At 32.3% G+C, this 24,029-nt stretch overlaps 6 protein-coding genes across 14 annotated transcripts in view; 5 read left to right on the plus strand and 1 right to left on the minus strand.

Annotated features, from left to right (window-relative positions):
- LOC122724553 (putative pentatricopeptide repeat-containing protein At1g12700, mitochondrial) overlaps positions 1-24,029 on the plus strand; it is a 69,502-nt gene that overhangs the window by 39,727 nt on the left and 5,746 nt on the right. The gene's annotated exons all lie outside the window — the stretch shown is intronic.
- The window catches only part of LOC110607256 (putative pentatricopeptide repeat-containing protein At1g12700, mitochondrial), a 79,859-nt gene that overhangs the window by 39,516 nt on the left and 16,314 nt on the right, over positions 1-24,029 (plus strand). The window lies entirely within an intron of this gene.
- Positions 3,649-6,552, plus strand: LOC110607247 (pentatricopeptide repeat-containing protein At3g22470, mitochondrial-like). Of its 4 annotated transcripts, XR_006351988.1 has the most exons (5): positions 3,649-3,786; positions 4,143-5,775; positions 5,944-6,016; positions 6,200-6,245; positions 6,366-6,552. XR_006351988.1 is itself a non-coding variant. In XM_043959776.1 (3 exons), the coding sequence occupies exon 2, from the start codon at positions 4,143-4,145 to the stop codon at positions 5,727-5,729; it is 1,587 nt and encodes a 528-aa protein (XP_043815711.1). In that variant the 5' UTR covers positions 3,649-3,786; the 3' UTR covers positions 5,730-5,775; positions 5,944-6,193. The 4 variants fall into 4 exon arrangements, 2 of the variants coding, with proteins under 2 accessions (XP_043815711.1, XP_043815710.1); XR_006351989.1 differs by lacking the exon at positions 5,944-6,016; XM_043959776.1 differs by lacking the exons at positions 6,200-6,245; positions 6,366-6,552 and having other exon boundaries at positions 5,944-6,193.
- LOC122724535 (pentatricopeptide repeat-containing protein At1g62930, chloroplastic-like) lies at positions 4,949-15,696 on the plus strand. The gene is made up of 3 exons (XM_043959784.1): positions 4,949-5,040; positions 13,945-14,600; positions 15,421-15,696. Exons 1-2 carry the CDS (start codon positions 5,032-5,034, stop codon positions 14,539-14,541), a joined length of 606 nt encoding a protein of 201 aa, XP_043815719.1. The 5' UTR covers positions 4,949-5,031; the 3' UTR covers positions 14,542-14,600; positions 15,421-15,696.
- On the minus strand, positions 8,770-11,106 carry LOC110607252 (protein IQ-DOMAIN 12). Of its 3 annotated transcripts, none has more exons than XM_021746341.2 (6): positions 10,976-11,106; positions 10,746-10,830; positions 10,387-10,671; positions 9,969-10,184; positions 9,706-9,837; positions 8,770-9,620 (listed from the first exon to the last, which is right to left on the minus strand). In XM_021746341.2, the coding sequence occupies exons 2-6, from the start codon at positions 10,818-10,820 to the stop codon at positions 9,120-9,122; spliced, it is 1,209 nt and encodes a 402-aa protein (XP_021602033.1). In that variant the 5' UTR covers positions 10,821-10,830; positions 10,976-11,106; the 3' UTR covers positions 8,770-9,119. The 3 variants fall into 3 exon arrangements, with proteins under 3 accessions (XP_021602033.1, XP_021602032.1, XP_043815716.1); XM_021746340.2 differs by having other exon boundaries at positions 10,981-11,068; XM_043959781.1 differs by having other exon boundaries at positions 10,746-11,083.
- Positions 12,410-22,552, plus strand: LOC122724526 (putative pentatricopeptide repeat-containing protein At1g12700, mitochondrial). 2 transcript variants are annotated; one of them, XM_043959736.1, is made up of 3 exons: positions 12,410-12,956; positions 20,678-22,324; positions 22,454-22,552. In XM_043959736.1, exons 1-2 carry the CDS (start codon positions 12,526-12,528, stop codon positions 22,260-22,262), a joined length of 2,016 nt encoding a protein of 671 aa, XP_043815671.1. In that variant the 5' UTR covers positions 12,410-12,525; the 3' UTR covers positions 22,263-22,324; positions 22,454-22,552. The 2 variants fall into 2 exon arrangements, with proteins under 2 accessions (XP_043815671.1, XP_043815672.1); XM_043959737.1 differs by lacking the exons at positions 12,410-12,956; positions 22,454-22,552 and having other exon boundaries at positions 20,114-21,876; positions 21,968-22,106.

Here is a 24,029-nt window from a genome sequence, read left to right on the forward strand (position 1 = left end):
TGTAGGAGAGTCTGCTGGTGCACAAATTTCTGCAGCAGGGGCAGATGTGACAGTAAGTGCTTCAGTTGGTGCAGAAGTAGGTGAATTTGCTGGTGTAGAAAAATCAGCAGGTGTAGCAACAATTCTGTGAGATGGTGTTGCTGATGAAGATGCTTTTGAGGCTTGGTTCCTCAAATTTGCTTGCTTCCTTAAGTGCTTGGCAGTTTTCTCAATCTCAGGGTCGTAAAGAAGAGTGTCTTTACGGCTAGACCTGGTCATAAAGGAAAAATACGTTAGTTTAAATCAATTCCCCGGCAATGGCGCCAATTTTTGATAAGCGGTTGTCGAAGCCGTCAAAAATAAACCTATTAAACAATCAACAAGAAACTTGTAGATAGTGGCAATAGGGTCGAACCACAGGGAATTGACACCAATGTTTTTCCTAATAATGACTAGGTAAATAGCAAATAAATAAAAGAGGGGGGTTTTGATTTGATGAGTAAAATAAAATAGCAAAAGAGAGCAATAATTTAAATAGATGAGAAGTTTCAATAAGAAAGATATTCTAGCTGAAGTGTGAGCCTTATTCAGTTTGTTTAGAATTGATCATTGATTTATTAAAAGACTCCTATTTGACTTCAATAAATTGGTTTTGGTTATGGAAGACGCTTCTCACAACCAAATTCCTCCTTAGTTCTAGTTTGATTAGGAAACGTTCGCTAATCAAACACTAATCAACAAGTTGCCAAGGAACGTCCTTGGGGCATTGTAGCATCGAACAACTGTTGATTGCATTAAGACTTAGAGAAACCCAATTCTATCCTTGCCAACCGCGTGGTCAAGTTTAGATTATGCAACCTGATTAGATGTGTATTTGAACAACCTAAGCAATTACGGACCTAAACCATTCAAACAATATCACTTAAGCAATTTAAAAGCAATGGGCCCTTATTGATTCTAAAAGCAAGTAATATTTATAGAAAAGATCAGATTGCATAAATATTGAAACAAACAAGAGTTAAACAATGGAGTATTAAACCTCCCAATTCATAACAAATCTGAATATTCACAACTTCAACTAGAAAACAAGGAACTTAGCCACTCATGGTGGACTAAATACACAAAAAGATGAAAAGAAAACAAAGAAGAACAGCTGCAGAATTTCTGGCGAGGGAGGAGGTGCTGAGTTGCTGATCCAAGATCCCCCTTGCTGGTATTGAGACTCCCCTTTTATAGCTGAAGAATTCTCTAGGGTTTTGAAATCCCCTTTTTGATTTGGTCTTGGACTCCTCTTTTGATGTTGAATTTGATTGCAATTGGATTTCCTTGGATGAGAAGTTCTTTCGTGGCTCTTGGATAAGTGTTGGAAGTGATTGGATTGGATTTGGACTTCTGAAAATTCGGATTTCTGTTTGCTGTCCATTTTCCCGCTCTGCTGTAATTTTCTGCTGTCAAAGTGATTTGCCCGGCGATGTGACCAGTTTCTTGGGCAAATCACTGGGCAAATCGCTTCTCTGTGAGTCAGTCCTCTATGCCTCTGCGAGTGATTTGGCCAGTGATCCTCGATTGTCTTGGTCAAATCGCCTGCCCATATCGCTGCTGTCTGTTGCCTCTGGGTATCTGTTTTAGCTTGATCTGGGCAGTGATTGGAGCAGATTTTTGGGCAAATCACTGGGCAAATCATCTTTTTGCAAATTTTCTGCACTTTTTCTCCCATTTTCCAAATTCTTTCTTTTCTGTAAAAACAAGATAAAAACCATAAATTAAGCTAGAAAATGTGTAAATAAGCAATAAAAAAGATAATAAGAATGTGGCTAAATTATGCTTGATCAATGACTCTAAAAATACTCCCCAAAAACCCCCTAAAACACCTCAAAACAATCATACAAATCATGCAAAGGAAGGCTGAACAGGGCACTTTCGGCGGCAGGTTCGGCGGCCGAAAGTCCCTCCAGAGCCGAAAGTCATGCAGGTTCGGCGGCACCTTCGGCGGCCGAAAGTGCCCTCCAGAGACGAAAGTCCATTTTCGGGGGCAGGCTTCGGCAGCCGAAAGGCTGCTTCCACAGGCAGGTTCGGCGGCCGAAAGTCCCTTCGACTGCCGAACCTGGTTTCTCCCAAAGGGCAGAAACTCGGCTCAAACATGCTCCCACGCCTCCCAAACTTCCAAACATGCATCCAAACCTCTCAAAACATGCATACACTCTTACATCAACACATAGGGGTCTCAAACTATCCTAAACCCCAACTAAAACACATCAAACATTCATATATAACACACATTATCCATAAACATAACATAAAACCTAACAATGCTCAACTAACCTAAACATGCATTTCTACCCCATAAATCAACTTAAAACTTGTTTAAAACATAAAATGAGCTCAAGATCGACTCTTACCTCTTAAAGATCGAGAGGGTAGGCGACCTAAACTTGGAGAACGGTGGGAGAGAGCTCCTGAGTCTTCCAAGCTTCAAAACTTGCTCTTTGCTCAAAAATCTTCAAAACAAAGTGAAAACTCATGAAAATCATGAAAGATTTGAAGGAAGAAACTCAAAATCGGCGAGGGACGGCGGAGAGCTCACCTTGGCCGAAAATGGGGAGAAAAGCTCGCCCGTTCGGACAAGGGGACCCTTTTATAGGTTGCTGGCCAAGCCACATTCGGGGACCGAATGTACCTCCGTATCCATGCCATGTTCGGCGGCTGAACATAAGGTTCGGCGGCCGAACCTGGACTTCCCTCACTTATGCCTTCGGGGGTCTAAGGCACTCCCGAAGTGCGTGCATGTTCGGCGGCCGAACTTGAGGTTCGGCGGCCGAACATGGGTTTCCCTCCAAAGTTATTTTCATGCAAAAACTCATTTCCTTTCTTGATTAAAAACATAAAATACATTAAAACATTTTATAAAAACATGGTTTTACCCTTCCAGAGATTTCCGATATCCGAGATTCCACCGAACGGTAGGAATTCCGATACCGGAGTCTAACCGGGTATTACATTACTCATTTATCAGGTTTTTGTCATGTGATCCTATTTGGAGACAACAACTTATAAATTTATTGTATTTTATTATTTTTTATAAATATTTAATTTAATTAGTTAATTATATCAAATTACTATTTAAATTCAAATTAAATTTTATTATAAAAACCGACTAAAATTCAAAACTTCCTATAAAATATTAATTTTATAATATTAATACTTGAGTTGATGACTAAAACTTTCAGCAATAAATAATTCATGCTAATAATTTTTAACAATTAGTATTCATAAAAATATTAAATCGGCATAAAATTTATTTTTTTTAATATTACAATAAATAGATATAAGAATAAAAGTATTAGTAATCAATACTATTTTATAAAAATAATATAAAGAATGAATGTTAAAGCCATTTAAATTTTTGATAATTTTATGTTTTTATGTTTAGGTTCACAAATTAATTTAATTTTCTAAACATAGTCAATATTACATAAAAATTAATATAAAATTAATATACACGATTTCTACAAATAACGTAGTTTTAAAAAATTATTATTACAAAATGATAAATTTAATTTGTTATTAAATAATATTTTTATATGAAAATTTAATAAAAAATTACAAAATGTGGTGCATATAAACAACGAGTAATGCATTTCCTTTACCACCAGGCAGAGAGCCTTCCTTTTCCGATTCTCTATTTCCTTTCCTCATTACCAAATCCCAATCTCCGATCCATCCCTAAAACAACTGACGAGACAATGATGAAGATGCCTTGGAGGAGGAAGAGCAGGAGCGTCCATCTTCAGCTACAAGGGGCAATTGGTACCATTCAATCTCCATTCCTATTCTTATTTACCAATTATTGCCATTCTTCTACTTCCACACTTGAAGATGCACGCTTCTTCACAAATAACTTCAAATCTGCTTCTTTTACCCGCCTTGATGATGCCATTGCTTCCTTCTATCATGTAATTCATAAGCATCCTCTGCCTTCTAGGGTTCCATTTAATAGATTCTTATCTGCCCTTGTGAAAATGAAACAATATCACACTGTCCTTTCCATGTCCAAAACAATTGAATTGCTAGGAATCTCTCACGATGTTTATTCTCTTAGCATCTTAATAAATTGCTTCTGCCACTTACACCTTGTGGATTTTGGTTTCTCTGTTTTTGGTAAGATGCTCAAATTGGGATTGGAGCCTACCACTGTGACATTTACTACCTTAATTAATGGGCTTTGTATGGAGCGTAAAATCGATAAAGCAGTGGAATTTTTCGATGATATGGTTGCACGTGGTTATCAACCTGATGTTTATACTTACAATACCATAGTAAACGGAATGTGTAAATTTGGGAAAACAAATGTGGCTATTGGGCTACTAAAGCGAATGGCTGATAGAGGTTGTGAGCCAAATGTTGTGACATACAGTGCAATCATTGACGCCCTTTGCAAGGATGAGCTAGTTGGTGAGGCTTTAGAGCTCTTCTCTCAAATGAGGAATAAGGGCATTTCACCTGATGTCATCACTTACACTGGTTTAATTCACGGCGTTTGCAAATTAGGCCAAAAGAACCAAGCTTTGGCCTTGATGAATGAAATGGTGGAGCAGAACATATCACCTGATGTTTATACCTTCAATGTATTGATTGACGCTCTTTGTAAGGATGAGATGGTTTCAGAGGCTCAAAATACATTCAATGTAATGATTCAAAGAGGTGTAGAGCCTGATGTGGTCACCTACAATTCCTTAATTGATGGTCTTTGCATTTCAGACCAATTCAAGGAAGCTTTGGCCTTGTTGAAAGAAATGGTGGGGAGGAACATATCTCCTAGTGTTTTTACCTTCAATATATTGATCGACACTCTTTGTAAGAAAGGACTGGTTTCAAATGCAGAGAATATAATCAAAATAATGATTCAAAGAGGTGTGGAACCTGATGTTATCACTTATAATTCCTTGATGGATGAATATTGTCTGTGCAAGCAAATTGATAAGGCTAGAAAGGTATTTGATCTGATGGTGACCAATGAAATAGCTGACATTTTTAGCTACAGCATTTTGATCAATGGATATTGTAAGTGCAAAATGATAGATGATGCAAAGGATATTTTTGTGGAAATGTCTCATAAAGGTTTAGTTCCTAATGCTGTTACTTATTCTACTCTTATAAAGGGTATGTTTGAAGCAGGGAGGCCCCAAACTGCACAGGAGCTCTTTAAGAATATGTGCTCTCATGGTCAACAGCCAAATATAGTAACCTTCTCAATTATGATTGCTGGCTTGTGTAGACAGGGGAATCTCGATGAGACACTCACACTATTGAAAGCAATGGAGAAAAGTCAGTTGAAGCCTAATTTTGTGATCTATAGCAGTATGATCAATGGTATGTGCAAAGTTGGGAAGATTAGTGATGCCAAGGAACTTTTTTCTAGTCTTTTTGAAATTGGTTTACAACCTGATGTTTATGTATATAGCGCAATTATGAAAGGACTCTGCCAACAAGGATTAATGGATGAAGCGTATAAGGTATTTAAAGACATGGAAAAGGTAGGATGTTTACCAAATAATTGTTGTTATAATATCATCATTCAAGGGTTTCTCAAGCATGAGGATTTACCAAAAGCATCAGAACTAATCAACGAAATGGTTGATAAGGGGTTCTCTGCTGATGATGCTACCACAGAATTGGTAGTACATTTATCGCGGAATAATGATCTCATTCTGAGGCTTTTAAAGGTGCGCAATGAAGGATCAGCAAACTAAAGTTGTTATATCTTGACCATTCAAGTGTGTCTTGGAGCGCAACTTGGTAATTACCTTTTTCAAATATAATAGATATGTAATTTAACTAACTTCTTCAAATATCATTTTTAATTTCAATCAGCTGTGATTCTCTTTCACAAAATGAAAATTTCTAACACTGCAAATGACCTGTGGTGGAAACCATGATGTGTGTGTGCCTTTCGCTTGAATTCAGACATGGACTTGATCTCTTTGATATAAGATTGTTGATGAATGGAGGTCATGGATTTCTAATGATCAAGTTGCTGGTAAACCCACCATCTCCTTTACAATTTTTTTTGGCTGCTACTACAGCCTTAACTCGAGAGCTCAGTCCTAAAATTGAGTTGAGAACTAAAACTAATTGGTTCCATACTACAATGCTTAAGAATCTTTATCTATTTTTATTTTGTGCTGAATGACCTTTTAAAATGCTATAATTTCTCTTGTAGGTACTTGCAAGGATATGATTACAACTTCACCTTCCTAACAATAAAGGTATAAGCAATTCTTTTTTGCTTAATTATTATATTTTTAATAATAATGGAAATAATGATTATAAACCGGTGTGCTTTAATTGAGAATTGATTTAATAATTAGACTACACTATAAATGCAGGGTGCAGGATATACAGTCCCAGAGTACAGGTAAGAGAATCACTAGACTTCTACACCTGTTGGTTGGATGAAATGTCACTAAAATTATAGATAACAGAAAATGTTATGGGAATTGAGGGAAAAGCAAACATCCTATTTGTCACCTTTTTTTTTTTTTTTTTCTAGTCATCAAGTTGGGTATATATATATATATATATATATATATATATATATATATATTAGAATCTAATAATATGAAGTTCACAATCTTTTCCAATGAAATCAATTTTTTAACATGAAAATTTGAATTTTAGAAATGCTTGTCGAAGGTATATATATATTCTTCCCTTTGAGATTCTTTACTTTGTGCCAAGTTGATTGGATGTACTGTTTGAGATGTTAGTTAAGTTACGCAAGAAAAGTTGTTTTGGTTGTTTCTTTTCTCCTTTCAGCAGTATATAATGAGAGATTTTATGTTTTTACCCCTTTTTAAACCTTGTAATATACTCAATAAAATTTTCTTTGGGCTCTTGTTTGTACATGGTATTTTTCTTTTTGCTTGATGCATCATTCTTGAAGTTTTTGAGATTCTGCATCCATGGGAAATGGTTTGTTAGTGAAGGTGGGGTTGACAGGGTACATGTTGCGAGGTAGGAAACCAATTGCAAAATGATTCAGATCCTTCTGCTCTTCAAAACTCGGATAATCCAAGTAGGATTCTCATATCTGTACCGTTAAATTAAGTATAAAGAATATATAGTTAAAAAGATAATTATAGTTATCAATCCTTTGTTTCATTTAATTTTATTACTCGTCTTTAAATCTATTTATATCTATTTAATTTTAATCTCATAAGACGAATAGTTCTTTTCTATAGAAAGAGGTTTTTCCTACGTTATTTTTATTATATTATAATATTTTTATATGGAGTGATGAGAAAATTTAAATATTTTAATTTTAAAATATTTTTATTTAATTTTATTTTTAAACTATTTCTAAACATCTAATTAATAATCGAGATTAATAATTGAGTTTGAATACAAGTTCATTACGAGCCACACTTGAATCAAGTTTAAGTTCGTTAAATAATTCACAAATCGAATTGGAATTTATAAATTTTTTTAATAACAAGTTTAAACTTTGAAAATGTTGGCTCAACTCGATTAACTTTAAGTTAGTTGTTTGTATCATTAGTAAATTTATAAATGGATAAGTTATTTAAATCACAAATAAATTTATAAATAGATTAATGGAATGTATCACAAATGAATTTATAAAGTTTGTATTATAAAAATGGATTTACAAATAGATTATCCATTTATATGTGAAATTTTATTTCTAAATAATAGAGAATATGCAAATGAAAAATACAAACAAATATCAAATTTATTTGTATTAACGGTTAAACTTGTTTGTATGAATGATTATTCTATTTGTGAATTTATTTGTAATATAAATAAATTATTTTTCGTTTGAAAAAAATTACAAACAATGTTTATACAAATGGATAAAAATTTATTTGTGATTCGTTTGTAAGCTGGAGAGAGCATGGCTCACAGCAACTCACTCTCTTATAACCATTTGAAGACTGGAGTCATATCAGTGACGTTAATAGCATCTCTTGATATGTCACCTCCCTAGAAAATTTGAACCCATCCTAAAAAAAGAATACATGCAAGCAAACCACAGCCCCCTCAGTCGCCGAAAGAGTGATATCACATCTATGAGTTGACCTAAACCAAGACTGATCTTTAAAATACTCTCACCATGAAGCTCCAAATCTAGAACTGCAAAAGTAAAAATAGAAAAATACAATATTTTCACCCTAGCCATAGAGACAAGGAGCGTAAACCCATATCCAAGACTCGAGGAAGCCATCCCTTACTTAAATGGAACAGGGAAAGGCTGCAGTACTAACCACTAGTAGAGAAACAAGGTTTGCCCTCGGAAGTAAACAGGTAGAGATAAAGCACTCTCTCTAACTTTCACGGCTCATATTCAAAAATTTGATTTCAAATTATAAAAATATGCCTTTATATTATAGCAATTCTTATTTAAACCGGTTTAACATTAACTTAAAATATAAATATATAAGATTTTATATGAATCTTACAGTATATTTATATAACTATTTTTTTTATATTAAATATACTCTTAATTAAAATGATTTTTTTTTCTATCACATGAAAATATATTTGCACCTATTTTCAAATAAAACTTTAATATAGTTAAAATAAACTATGTTTGCCTTTCGTTAACATACCATTCACTCATATTACTCCTTAAATATTAAAGAACTCATACTATTAGAAGATTTTTAAAATCAGAAAATTTTACTTTTTTTCAATAGATATTAAATAGAATATATTAATAAACTAATAAATAAATCATCATATACAAGTTCATATAATTTAACATTACACTGCTGATTGCAACTACTTAGCTCCATGACACCATTCTCAAAAACCCCAACTCTCACACCCAACCCTCTGCAATAAACACAAAAACAAAACCTCATCTCTCTCTCTCTCCCCTCAAAAGAAAATCAATATATAATATGTAAGTGATCAAGTGATTGATTATGGACATCATAGATCTAACACAAAATTATACCTTTCAATTCACCCCCACAAAAATATTTTCCAGGCAAAGAACGATCATTCGCACAGCTTGAAGTTACTTCATTGTCTTGTTAGTGACTGATCAAGTAATTCTTGAGAAGCATTAACTCTTCTGGTTGGTATTAATTTTGTTGAGAAGCAAGCCAGGCATCTCATCAATAATGGCGATTTACGCTTATAGGAACGCGCTGAGCAGCTTCGCTACTGTTTCCGAACCATTCACTGTTATAAGAAGACCAAAGAGAAAGTCCACTTTTGTATGATAAGCTGTCAATGAGAAAATGATCCTGAATTCCTATTCGTTGCCTCGGTGTGCTCATCGACCTCGCCTTTGCCTTTGCAGATTCTGTTGCAGCCATGTAAGTTGGGAAAACAGAAGAATTCAGTGCAGAACTGTCATCTCCTGTAATATTCCGTTGCGACCGACAAAATGATCTTCTTGGAAATGACACTGGTGAACTCAATGCTTCTATGTTATCTTGTTTCCGTGAACTCATTTTCACTTGTGTTGTACCAAATATGTGACTTGCTTTCAGATTCTCTATCCGTACTCTAGCCAATGCATCTTTGTTCGCCAATTCTTCCAGCCAGTGTCTCTGTTTATCAGGTTCATTCTTGGCTATTGATTCTTCCAGTACATGAGTGTTTCGCCTCTCCTGAAATAGATAATAATGTAGCAGAATCTGAACATGAGAAATGAAGGGAACAGCAGAAAACAAATGGCATTTGAGATAAAATTACCCGGTGTGAAAATGAGTACTTCATCATTCGATCCCTTTTGATGCTAGCCTCTTGCTTCTTGAACCATAGACTTTCCATGTCTTCCTTTGAAAGTGTGCTGTAATCCCAACAACTTTGGCTTTTGCATTCGAGCTGTCAAGAAACCAAAACAAAGAGCAGCATATGTCATATGCTGTTATTTCGCTTTATTCTTCACAATTTGCTCCATTTCTCAGACATTTCTTGAGAAGGGAAAAGAAAGCCTTAAAAATAATTACCCTTACCTTACTGTCCATTTCTCCCAACTCCTTGGACTTGGACAATTGTTTATTTTCGCCTTCCTTACAAATGTCAATGGTCGTCACTCGGACCTTCGATCGCATCTTTGTGTTGGATGGCAAACGCTTCAATTTCGTTCCTACTTGACGTCGCACAACTTGTCCACGAACAATGGCTTGAAGCTTCACCACTCCCTTCAATGCTCTCAAAGCTTTCCTTGCCTGTTTCAATACCATTCAAGGGCTTGTGTAAGATCATACATCAGCATAAATTCTATTAAATTGAACTCAAGTGAGTAAAATCAAGTTGATGAAATTAAGCCTAAATAATTATCAGAAAGATTTTTAAAAAATATATGAATTTAAACAGTAGAGAAGCTCATGCTTAGCCATTACAGAAGAGAAAGGGTTTCTGCAAGCTTACAAGATATCCCCGGAAAGCACTCTGAATCTTAATGGCAGCCAAGTTTTCATCTTTCATGGCGAAATGAAGACGAGATTGAGAAGAACCAGTGAGCTTCACAACCTCAGCTGCAACCTGAGCAGCAGCAACTGCAGCTTCCGCCGCAGCCGCCGTCGCAAGAGCTACAGTCACAGCAAACTTTCTCTGCTTTTCTGCTGCTTCATCTATGATCCATTGAGGTGATGGCAGCACAGGACGTTGTTTTAACTTTAGCTTTCCAAGAATCCATCTCCACCTTCTAGATTTCTGTTTTCAAAGAAAAAACATGAAATGTTTCTTTTAAAAGAAAGAACAGAACAGGGTAGTAGAAAAGGAACAACCTTCTCTGTTCTTGTTTTTTCCTGAGAAACAAACAGCCTTTTGAACCAACCAAACCAGCAAGTCTTCTTTGCCATTGGAGATGTTCTGAAATAAAAGTAACCCATTTTATGAAAGCTCATCATCTGAAATTTCAACAAGAACCCAGAAATCCTCTAACCAAAATAACCCAAAAAAGAACAAACAGAAATTCAAAAATCAAGAAAATGGAATGAATCAGTGAATCTTGAACCTCACTTCATGGCAGAGGGAGAATTAAGCAGAGACAAGAATCCATTGAAAAGAGGAATATGGTATTGTGAATAGAAGAATGTGTAGGTGTGAGAGAGAGTGAAGAATATATAAGTATTACTAATTAACCCCAGTAAATATGAAATTATTTAATTGTGTTAATATAAGTAGCAATTAACATATTTCGTTATGTCAAGAAACTAATTGATTTGGTTTAAATAATTCGCTTACTATTATTGTTTAAATTTGAATTTTTCTTTTATGCAAATGTGTTAATTAATTAAATCTATATAAATTATTAATTAATTAGAAATTAATTTATTCTTAAAAAATAATAAGTGGAATTTACTTATTTAAACACTATAATCAAATAATGTACAATCGATTGAATATCTTTTTAATTAATGATCGGCTATAAATCTACTAATTTTAATTACTTACGACTGAATTTTAATTTAATTATTTATTTTATCATTTTAATTACAGTATTTTATTTTTTCTTTAATTTATTTTTAAAATCAACTTCTATCATAAAAAATTTATTATTTTCTCTATTATTTCAAATAATTCTTTTTTACTCACTTTTTCATAAATATTAAACAATTTTAAAATATGTGTGAAATACACTTATTTAACTGCAAAATCTTTTAAATTAAAAAAAAATTAATTTTAAATTAACGAATTCAACTAATTAAATTTTAAATTTTAATTTCTATTCTATTTATATACGTTTAAATTAATCATTAAATTTTAAATTTTATAAATTCACCCTCTAGTTTAACCTTTAATATTTATAAACTTAAACTTATTATTAAAATTTTATCTCAATCTTTTCAATTGTAATTAAATTTATTTATTTATAAATTAATTTTTAATTAAAAACACATAAAAAATAAATAATGAAAAACTGGAGAAACCTCAATTACCTTCCATCACCCATAAATTCTGAAGTTTTATCGCATGCACAGCCCTCCTTATAACTTCCATTTCAATCATTAAGATTAAGATTTCTGAAACATAATAAGGTTAAGATTTTTACAAATTTTAATCAATCATGTATTTATTTCAACATATTTTAATCGATTTTTTTTTTAATTAGTTAAATTTTCTTGTGAAATATTAATTAATTTTTTTCAGTGAAATTGTTAATGGTTTTTTAATTTAATAGAAATTTTAACTTTCATTTTAATGTTAAAAAATTAAAAGAAAGCTAGGTCCAAAACATCCTATGTACTGTTTATGCAGTTTAACCACTTATCCATCATCCTTCTCTATCGACTTCCCAGAAACCATAACCCATCCCCGCTCTACACTGTTATAAGGTACAGTTATAATAATTTAATATTATAATAATATAAAAGAATAAATTTAATTTGTTATTAAATAATATTTTTATATGAAAAATTAATAAAAAATATACAAAATGTGCTATAAACAACTAGTAATGCATTCCTTTACCAGCTGGCAGAGAGCCTTCCTTTTCCGATTCTCTATTTCTTTTCCTCATTCCCAATCTCCGATCCATCCCTAAAAACAACTGACGAGAGATCGATGATGATGAAGATGCCTTGGAGGAGGAAGAGCAGGAGCTTCCATCTTCAGCTACAAGGGGCAATTGGTACCATTCAATCTCCATTCCTATTCTTATTTACCAATTATTGCCATTCTTCTACTTCCACACTTGAAGATGCACGCTTCTTGACAAATAACTTCAAATCTGCTTCTTTTACCCACCTTGATGATGCCATTGCTTCCTTCAATCATGTAATTCATAAGCATCCTCTTCCTTCTAGGGCTCAATTTAGTAGATTCTTATCTGCCCTTGTGAAAATGAAACAATATCACACTGTCTTTTCCATGTCCAGAACAATTGAATTGCTAGGAATCTCACACGATGTTTATTCTCTTAGCATCTTAATTAATTGCTTCTGCCACTTGCACCTTGTGGATTTTGGCTTCTCTGTTTTTGGTAAGATGCTCAAATTCGGATTGGAGCCTGACGTTGTCACGTTTAATACCTTAATTAATGGGCTTTCTATAGAGAGTAAAATGGACAAAGCATTGGAATTTTTCGATGATATGGTTGCACGTGGTTATCAACCTAATGTTCGTACTTACAGTGTGATAATAAACGCATTGTGTAAATTTGGGAAAACAAATGTGGCTATCGGGCTACTAAAGGGAATGGCTGATAGAGGTTTTGAGCCAAATGTTGTGACATACGGAGCAATCATTGACGCCCTTTGCAAGGATGAGCTAGTTGGTGAGGCTTTAGAGCTCTTCTCTCAAATGAGGAATAAGGGCATTTCACCTAATGTCATCACTTACAATAGTTTAATTCATGGTGTTTGCAAATTAGGCCAAAAGAACCAAGCTTTGGCCTTGATGAATGAAATGGTGGAGCAAAACATATTACCAGATGTTTATACCTTCAGTGTATTGATTGATGCTCTTTGTAAGGATGGAATGGTTTCAGAGGCTCAAAATACATTCAATGTAATGATTCAAAGAGGTGTAGAGCCTAATGTGGTCACCTACAGTTCCTTAATTGATGGTCTTTGCATTTCAGACCAATTCAAGGAAGCTTTGGCCTTGTTGAAAGAAATGGTGGGGAGGAACATATCCCCTAATGTTTTTACCTTCAATATATTGATCGACACTCTTTGTAAGAAAGGAATGGTTTCAAATGCAGAGAATATAATCAAAATAATGATTCAAAGAGGTGTGGAACCTACCGTTGTCACTTATAGTTCATTGATGGGTGGATATTGTCTGTGCAAGCAAATTGATAAGGCTAGAAAGGTATTTGATCTGATGGTGACCAATGAAATAGCTAACATTTTTAGCTACAACATATTGATCAATGGATATTGTAAGTGCAAAATGATAGATGATGCAAAGGAACTTTTTGATGAAATGTCTCATAAAGGTTTAGTTTCTGATAGTGTTACTTATTCTACTCTTATAGAGGGTATGTTTCAAGCAGGGAGGCCCCAAACTGCACAGGAGCTCTTTAAGAATATGTGCTCTCATGGTCAACAGCCAAATATAGTAACCTTCTCAATTATGATTAATGGCTTGTGTAGGCAGGGTAATCTGGATGAAGCACTCACCCTATTGAAAGAAATGGAGGAAAGTCAGTTGAAGCCTGATCTTGTGACCTATTGCATTCTGATCAATGGTATGTGCAAAGTTGGGAAGATTAATGATGCCAAGGAACTTTTTTCTAGTCTTTTTGAAATTGGTTTACAACCTGATGTTTATGTATATAATGCAATTATGAAAGGACTCTGCCAACAAGGATTAATGGACGAAGCGTATAAGATTTTTAGAGACATGGAAAAGGGAGGATGTTTACCGAATAATTTTTCTTATAATATCATCATTCAAGGGTTTCTCAGGCATGAGGATTTACCAAAAGCATCAGAACTAATCAACGAAATGGTTGATAAGGGGTTCTCTGCTGATGATGCTACCACAGAATTGGTAGTACATTTGTCGCAGAATAATGATCTCATTCTAAGCAAACTACGAAATCGTTCTGAGGCTTCTAAAGCTGTGCAATGAGGGATCAGCAAACTAAAGTTATATCTTGACCATTCAATGGTGTCTTGGAGAGAAACTTGGTAATTACCTTCTTGAAATGTAGTAGATATGTAATTTAAGTAACTTCAAATTTCATTTTTAATTTCAATCAGCTGTGATTCTCTTCCACAAAACGAAAATTTCTAACACTGTAAATTACCTGCTGTGGAAACCATGATATGTGTGTGTGTCTTTCGCTTGAACTCAGACATGGACTAGATCTCTTTGGATATAAGATTGTTGATGAATGGAGGTCATAGATTTCTAATGATCAAGTTGCTGGTAAACCCACCATCTTCCTTACAATTTTTTTTTGGGCTGCTACTACAGCCTTAATTCGAGAGCTTAGTCCTAAAAATGAGTTGAGAGCTAAAACTAATTGATTTCATGCTATAATGCTTAAGAATCTTTATCTATTTTACTTTTGTGCTCAATGACCTTTTAAAATGCTATCATTTTTCAGTAAACATGCTGCATTAGGACAATAACTTGGAGATTTTATCATATATTTTGATTTTTACTAGTAAGAATGCAGGTGTTAAATCAGTGAACTAGCAGGTGTTAACACCTGCTTTCTGTATCATTTTACCAAAGCTACTCATGCCTGTTTCCGTCCATTAGAATTTAACACCTACTAGTTTATCATATACATGCATTACTTGTAATAAGTTTATGCTCCCAAAATGGTTTCTATTTATTGCTAGTTTATTACTTGTAGTAAGTTTATGCTCAAAATAATTTCTATTTATTGCTCCTTGAGTTAATACTTATAACTTGAACTAGAGTTAATACTTACTCCTTGAGTGCAAGTTTTAACACCTACTTGTTGAGTTTAAGTATTAATTTGAGTTTTTGCAACAGGTACATCTGAGCTTGAGCATGGTGCAGTATCTCTTCCACCAGTCCACAGGGTCTTTTCCCGCATGCCTGAGATGAAGATGGATTAAATGAGCAATCGAGGATTTTTGTTGATTACTTGTTGTACAGATTTTGGGTTACTATTTGTTTTGGCATTTACTACAAAAATATGCTTTTAATTATACATTTTTTGTGGTTGTACTAGATTATTTATGTTCAATTTTAAGTTCAAAAGACTTTTCTTTTTATTGTAATTGAATACATTAGATTTGTGGTTGATTTGTGTTATATTATGCATTTAATAGTTTAGGTTTGTGATATTTGTAATTATTTTGGATTGGTTAAATAAAAATTGCAAACGAAAATGCAATTGAAAATCTGGTTCAAATTTCGTAAAGGGTGTAAAGAAGCAACATCGAGTCACTTTGCTTTGTAGATGATTTGTTTTTGTTTTGTCATGGGGCTAGGAATTTGGTCTGTGGGCTTGGAGAGGCCTTGAAGTTGAGGAGGTTTTAGGATTGCAAGTAAACGAGTCTAAGAGCTGTGTTTATCTTGCAAGAGTGCTAGAGGAGATGAAGCAGCAAATTCTACAATTACTCAATTTCAGGGAGGGATTTCTTCCTGTTATCTATTTGGGATTACCTCTGGTATCTACTAGTATTAAAAAAGAGCATTGTCAGAAGCTTATTAGTATAATAACTAGTAGAATTGACTCATGGTCTGCGAAATAATTATCCTATGCTGGTAGGGTACATGGTGAGGAATAAGTTGAAAAGCTTCAGTTTTTGGGGATCTCTAAACCTAGTAATGCTAGTTGATCTTGAAAGAATCTGGTGAAAATTAGAGGTTGTTTTAGAAAGCATTATGCATATAAGTTGGGAAGAGGGGTTTTTCATTTTGGTACGACCCTTGCATGGGTGGGAAAAGTCTTGTTGAGAGGTCTCTGAGTTGAATATGGGATATTCTGACATCATAGACATGCTAAGGTGAGGGAGGTTTGGATGGTATGTGGAGGCTTCCTAATCCATTGGATTCCACTATGGAAGGAGCCTGGGAAGAGGTTCGAAAACATTATGTAAGCAATGAATGGGCAGATATTAAATGGAAACTCATAGACTTACACTGTTAATAGTGGTTGGAAAGTCCTAAGAAGGAAGGGTGGAGTGGTTAATTTGTCGAAGGTGATGTGGGGTAAGCGTATTCCCAGGCACAGTTTTGTAACCTGGTTAGCTATCCATAATAGACTTCTTGTCAAATCGAGGCTAGGGATGGTAAAAAATCCATGGTGTTGCATCTGATTACTTAATATTAATCGGTGAAAAGGACACTTTTAAAGATTAGTGTGTAAGGTCTATATGATTACTTAATATAAATTAGATTAATGATCGGTAAAAAAGTGAAACAAGCGAAAAAAACTCATGTAAATCTTATTTTTTAGCAAAGTGTATCGTTCAAGATCAAGTAGGAATATTCTTGTGATAGATACTTTACCGTTTGAGAAAGGTGCAGTAGTTAGAAGTGTAAATGAATTAAACTGTTTGTTCGTGAGTTATTCGAGATTCGGCTCGATAAAAGTTCAATCGGGCTCGGTCTAATTTATAAACGAGCTAAGTTCGAACTTAATTTTTAAACTCGTTTTTGAACTCCATAGAATTCAGCTCGTTAAAACTCGTGAGTCCGACTCGTTTTCGAGCTTATGAGCATATTCGCAAATAGACTCGTAAATTATCTCGTTAAGTAGGCTGAGATTAACATCGTAAGAGATATAAATTCAAATCCTACATATATTTTCATGAGCCAACCTAAGTTTTTTAAAGTTCAATTCTACATAATTTAATTATACCCTTCAAACTTGCAGATATTCAGATCCTTAAAATTTAAAAGCTCATTCTTCACAAATTTGTGAGTTAGTTTTTATATATACTTATTTAACTAAAATTATTTAGTTTTAAACTTAGAGTTGATCGTCAAAAAAATTTCTATACTTTTGATTTTGTTGCAATTATACCATGTATTTTTTTTACCAATTAAACTTTGATCTTTTAAAATTACTCCAAATACATCCAACTGTTACTTATGCTATTAAAAAATTAATGGAAATACCACGTCACTCGCCATATCGTCACGCTACATCAGTAAAGTTTATAATTAATCGCGACAAAACTCTATATTTTACTTTTATTGCAATTCCACCCTATATTTTTACCTTTTGTCAATTAAACTCAATCTTTTTAATGTATGACTAAATGCACCCTACCATTACTAGTACAATTAAAAACTTACAAAATTATAAAGTTATCATTTTTCACTATTAAATGTATTTAAAAATTACTATTTATATTATTATTCAATTTTTTTATTTTTATCAATAATTTTATAATAACAATTTATCTTAATTTTATTTTGACTAAAATTATTATCAATCGATTTTTCTTAAATCTATCTAATATGCTTACTGTTTTAGCATTATTTTTTAAAACTATCATTAAGAAAATGACCTTATTAAATATATTAATTATGAAGTGTTAAAAAATAATTTAAAATAATATATAAAATGATTCAACTTAAAAATATCAAAAATAATAAAATAATTTTTTAGGATTTTTTTTAAAAATTATTCTTTTAACTCTCAAGCATAATATTAATCCACCACTTTTTTTTAAATTATAATAATATTTAGAGTGGATTTTAAGAAAATTAATAATATATAGATTAAGTATTTGATTATTTAATCTAACTTGTTTAGGTGACTAAAAAAATATGTAATTCATCTGACGTGGCATTGACATGGCAAGTGACATGGCGATTCTGCTAGTTTTTAATGGTATAAATAACAGTAGATACAATTGGAGCAACTTTAAAAGTCATGATTTAATTGACAAAAAAAAAATATGATGTATAATTACAACAAAATCAAAAGTATAGAGTTTTTTTTGCTCATTAATTTTTAAACTTGTTAGTTTTAAACTAAAAATATTATATATGTACATAAATTAAACTGTTTATGAACTATTCGATACTAAATTCGATAAAAACTCAACTCGTATAATATAAAAATTTATTTTAATCGAATGACAGAATTAAAAAATTAAACAATCAATTTTGATAAAATATAAAAATTAAATAATAATTCACTCTTTTATATTTTAAAGTAATTTTTTTGGGTTTTTCATGGCAAATTCTCAATAATTTTACCAATTATATCTACCATTTATATACATCTTTTTTTCAAGTTTTATTTTTTCTATTTATGCATTGATTTTTATTTCTTATAATATCAATTTAAATCTTGTTATTGGTTTGATGCCAAACTCTTGACATAAAGTTAGTATAGAAATTAAGGCGTTGATTTTTTCATAGAAAATATTTTTTAGAAAAACATTACACTATAAGAAATATAGTTTTAATGATAAAAAATAATGACTAATTTTTTAATGTTAAAAAATAATATAATTTTTTAAAATATAATATTTAATAGTAAAATAATAGTATAAATAATTTTATAAATGGTTATACATAAAAATATTAATAAATTATATTTATGATATTATAACAAAATATTATTATTTGATCATTGTCATATTAAAAAACTTATTAGTTAGCTCATTTTTGAGAAATACATTAAAAGTTTTTTGAGATTTTAAAAAGTTTACTAATTGATTAAATATTATTAAAATAAAAATTATTATTTAGTCCATATAATATAAGAAAACTCACTAATTAATCTATTAATTTTAAAAAATATATTAAAATATTCTTAAAATTTTAAAAAATATACTAATTAATTTCTCCATTAATTTTAGCTATTAAATTTTAAAAAAAAATTTTAAATATTCTCAAAAAACTAATTAGTAAATTTTTTTTATAAAATTGAGGTATCAACTAATAAATTTTTTCTTAATACAGAAACTAAATAGTAAAATATGTAATGGATAAAACTAATGAAATGACTAATTAATATATTTTTAGTACTTTAAGAATATTTTAATATATTTTTCAAAATAAATAGACTAACTAATATATTTTTCTATATCATAAAGATTAAATAATAAATTTTACTTATAAAAAGTCTAAAATGTATTTAATATATATGAACTAAATAATATTACAGGGACTAAATAATAAAATAAATTTAATGATTTTTTAATTTAAAAGAAATTTTAACTTTAATTTTAATTTTAAAAAATTAAAAGAAAGCTAGGTCCAAAACATCCTATGTACTGTTTATGCAGTTTAACCGCTTATTCATCATCCTTCTCTATCGACTTCCCATAAACCATAACCCATTCCCGCTCTATTATAAGGTACGGTTATAATAATATAATATTACAATTTTAATATAATATTGTATAAAAAAATTATGAAAATAAATTTAATTAAATCTCTATACTTTTATTAAGAGTCAAATAAATTCAATTTAAACCTTTTAAAATTTTAAGCTAATTAAATTATGTAATTTTATTGAGGGCTAAATAGATTCTAATTTAATATTTTTTAATAATAAAATATTATTTTTATTAATTAAAATATTAAAAATTTAGTATTTTAATTATTATAAAAATTTTAAAAATATATATATAAATATATTTAAAAAATTATTATTATAAAATAATAAATTTAATTTGTTAGTAAATAATATTTTTATATGAAAAATTAATAAAAAAATTACAAAATGTGGTGCATATAAACAACTAGTAATGCATTTCCTTTTGTTATCCTTACCACTTTACCAGCTGGCAGAGAGCCTTCCTTTTCCGATTCTCTATTTCCTTTCCTCATTCCCAATCTCCGATCCATCCCTAAAAACAACTGACGAGAGATCCATGATGATGATGATGAAGATGCCTTGGACGAGGAAGAGCAGGAGCTTCCATCTTCAGCTACAAGGGGCAATTGGTACCATTCAATCTCCATTCCTATTCTTATTTACCAATTATTGCCATTCTTCTACTTCCACACTTGAAGATGCACGCTTCTTGACAAATAACTTCAAATCTGCTTCTTTTACCCACCTTGATGATGCCATTGCTTCCTTCAATCATGTAATTCATATGCATCCTCTTCCTTCTAGGGCTCAATTTAGTAGATTCTTATCTGCCCTTGTGAAAATGAAACAATATCACACTGTCCTTTCCATGTCCAAAACAATTGAATTGCTAGGAATCTCTCACGATGTTTATTCTCTTAGCATCTTAATTAATTGCTTCTGCCACTTACACCTTGTGGATTTTGGCTTCTCTGTTTTCGGGAAGATGTTCAAATTCGGATTGGAGCCTACCACTGTGACATTTACTACCTTAATTAATGGGCTTTGTATGGAGAGTAAAATGGATAAAGCAGTGGAATTTTTCGATGATATGGTTGCACGTGGTAATCAACCTGATGTTCGTACTTTCAATGTGATAGTAAACGGATTGTGTAAATTTGGGAAAACAAACGTGGCTATTGGGCTACTAAAGGGAATGGCTGATAGAGGTTGTGCGCCAAATGTTGTGACATACAATGCAATCATTGACGCACTTTGCAAGGATGTGCTAGTTGGTGAGGCTTTAGAGCTCTTCTCTCAAATGAGGAATAAGGGCATTTCACCTGATGTCATCACTTACACTGGTTTAATTCACAGTGTTTGCAAATTAGGCCAAAAGAACCAAGCTTTGGCCTTGATGAATGAAATGGTGGAGCAGAACATATTACCAAATGTTTATACCTTCAGTGTATTGATTGACGCTCTTTGTAAGGATGGAATGGTTTCAGAGGCTCAAAATACATTCAATGTAATGATTCAAAGAGGTGTAGAGCCTGATGTGGTCACCTACAATTCCTTAATTGATGGTCTTTGCATTTCAGACCATTTCAAGGAAGCTTTGACCTTGTTGAAAGAAATGGTGGGGAGGAACATATCCCCTGATGTTTTTACCTTCAATATATTGATCGACACTCTTTGTAAGAAAGGACTGGTTTCAAATGCAGAGAATATAATCAAAATAATGATTCAAAGAGGTGTGGAACCTAACGTTGTCACTTATAGTTCATTGATGGATGGATATTGTCTGTACAATCAAATTGATAAGGCTAGAAAGGTATTTGATCTGATGGCGACCAATGAAATAGCTGACATTTTTAGCTACACCATTTTGATCAATGGATATTGTAAGTGCAAAATGATAGATGATGCGAAGGAACTTTTTGATGAAATGTCTCATAAAGGTTTAGTTCCTAATGTTGTTACTTATTCTACTCTTATAGAGGGTATGTTTCAAGCAGGGAGGCCCCAAACTGCACAGGAGCTCTTTAAGAATATGTGCTGTCATGGTCACCAGCCAGATATAGTAACCTTCTCAATTATGATTAATGGCTTGTGTAGACAGGGGAATCTGGATGAAGCACTCACCCTATTGAAAGAAATGGAGGAAAGTCAGTTGAAGCCTGATCTTGTGACCTATTGCATTCTGATCAATGGTATGTGCAAAGTTGGGAAGATTAATGATGCCAAGGAACTTTTTTCTAGTCTTTTTGAAATTGGTTTACAACCTGATGTTTATGTATACAGCGCAATTATGAAAGGACTCTGCCAACAAGGATTAATGGATGAAGCGTATAAGGTATTTAAAGACATGGAAAAGGTAGGATGTTTACCAGATAATTGTTGTTATAATATCATCATTCAAGGGTTTCTCAAGCATGAGGATTTACCAAAAGCATCAGAACTAATCAACGAAATGGTTGATAAGGGGTTCTCTGCTGATGCTGCTACCACAGAATTGGTAGTACATTTATCGCTGAATAATGATCTCATTCTAAGCAAACTACGAAATCGTTCTGAGGCTTCTAAAGGGGTGCAATGAGGGATCAGCAAACTAAAGTTGTTATATCTTGGCCGTTCAAGGGTGTCTTGGAGAGAAACTTGGTAATTTGCCTTCTTCAAATGTAGTAGATATATAATTTAACTAACTTATTCAAATTTCATTTTTAATTTCAATCAGTTATGATTCTCTTCCACAAAATGAAAATTTCTCACACTGTAAATTACCTGCAGTGGAAACCATGATATGTGTGTGCCTTTCGCTTGAACTCAGACATGGACTAGATCTCTTTGGATATAATATTGTTGATGACTGGAGGTCATAGATTTTTAATGATCAAGTTGCTGGTAAACCCACCATCTTCCATACAATTTTTTTTGGGCTGCTACTACAGCCTTAACTCGAGAGCTCAGTCCTAAGAATGAGTTGAGAACTAAAACTAATTGATTCCTCGCTACAATGCTTAAGAATCTTTATCTATTTTACTTTTGTGCTCAATGACCTTTTAAGATGCTATCAATTTTTCTTGTAGCTACTTGCTAGGATATGATTACAACTTCACCTTTCTAAACATAAATGTATAAGCAATTCGTTTTTGCTTGATTATTATATTTTTAATAATAATGAAAATAGTGATTATAAACAAGTGGGGCTTTAATGGAGAATTGATTTAGCAACTAGACTACCCTATAAATGCAGGGTGCAGGATATGCAGCCCCATAATACAAGTGTAGTGGTTGAGAAATCTACCATTTTTCTTTATCGGTTTCTTGATTGACAGAAATCTAGCAATTTTAGTTGTGAGATTGTTGAATCATGTGATAGTAAATTAGTTACAATGGTTGTATATTAAGGAAAAATACTTGGGAAATCATCTCTGTATGATATATCTTTATGATATAATAATAATACAATCAAGTATGATCATTTTGTCAATATGGTATATAACAAATTTATTTTAGACCACCTATTGAGTTATTTATATGGTGCATTTTGTGATACGTTTGTATGGTGTTATGAAGGCGAAACACATTGTTTCTTACTGTTTGAGAAAAAGTTAGGCAAGAAAAGTTGCTTTGGTTGTTTCTTTTCTCCTTTCAGCTGTACATTAAGCGAGATTTTGTGTTTAGCACATTGTAAACCTTGTAATATACTCAATAAAATTTTCTTTGGGCTTCTGTTTATACATGGTATTTTTCTTTTTGCTTCCTGCGTAATTCTTGAAGTTTTTTTTTTTTATTCTGCATCCATGGCAAATGGAAGTGTTAGGTTTGTCAGAGAAGATAAGGTTTGACAGGGTACATATTGAGAGGTAGGAAACCAATTGCAAAATGATTTAGATCCTTTGAGTCTTCAAAACACAGATAATCCAGGTATGATCTTTATATCTGCACCTTTAAATGGACTAAATTATTTGAATTGGAGTATATCTATGACACTTGCTTTAAGAGCAAAAGACAAGTTAGGATTTGTAAATCGTAGTGTGAAAATTCCTCCTGTTGGCTCCACTGGTTTTGAGAAGTGGATGAGAGTTGATAGCATGATGAGTTAGATTTTGAATTCCATCTCTAAGGATCTAGTGGAAGTTTTTTGTATGCATATAGTGCAAAGGATTTATGGGAGGAAATTAGAAGAAAGATTTAAAGGGCCTATATTAGTTGGTGTTTTCTTTACAAAATTGAAGAAACTACGGGATAAACTTGGTGTTTGAAAGCATCATCTAACTATTTGTGAATGTGGTGCTTTTGAAGTATAGCTTGAGAGAGAGAATTAATGAGTTGTAAAGCTTTTGTAAAGAGTTTCAGATAG

This window comes from Manihot esculenta, chromosome 9 (assembly GCF_001659605.2).
Source record: "Manihot esculenta cultivar AM560-2 chromosome 9, M.esculenta_v8, whole genome shotgun sequence".
Lineage (NCBI taxonomy): Eukaryota > Viridiplantae > Streptophyta > Magnoliopsida > Malpighiales > Euphorbiaceae > Manihot > Manihot esculenta.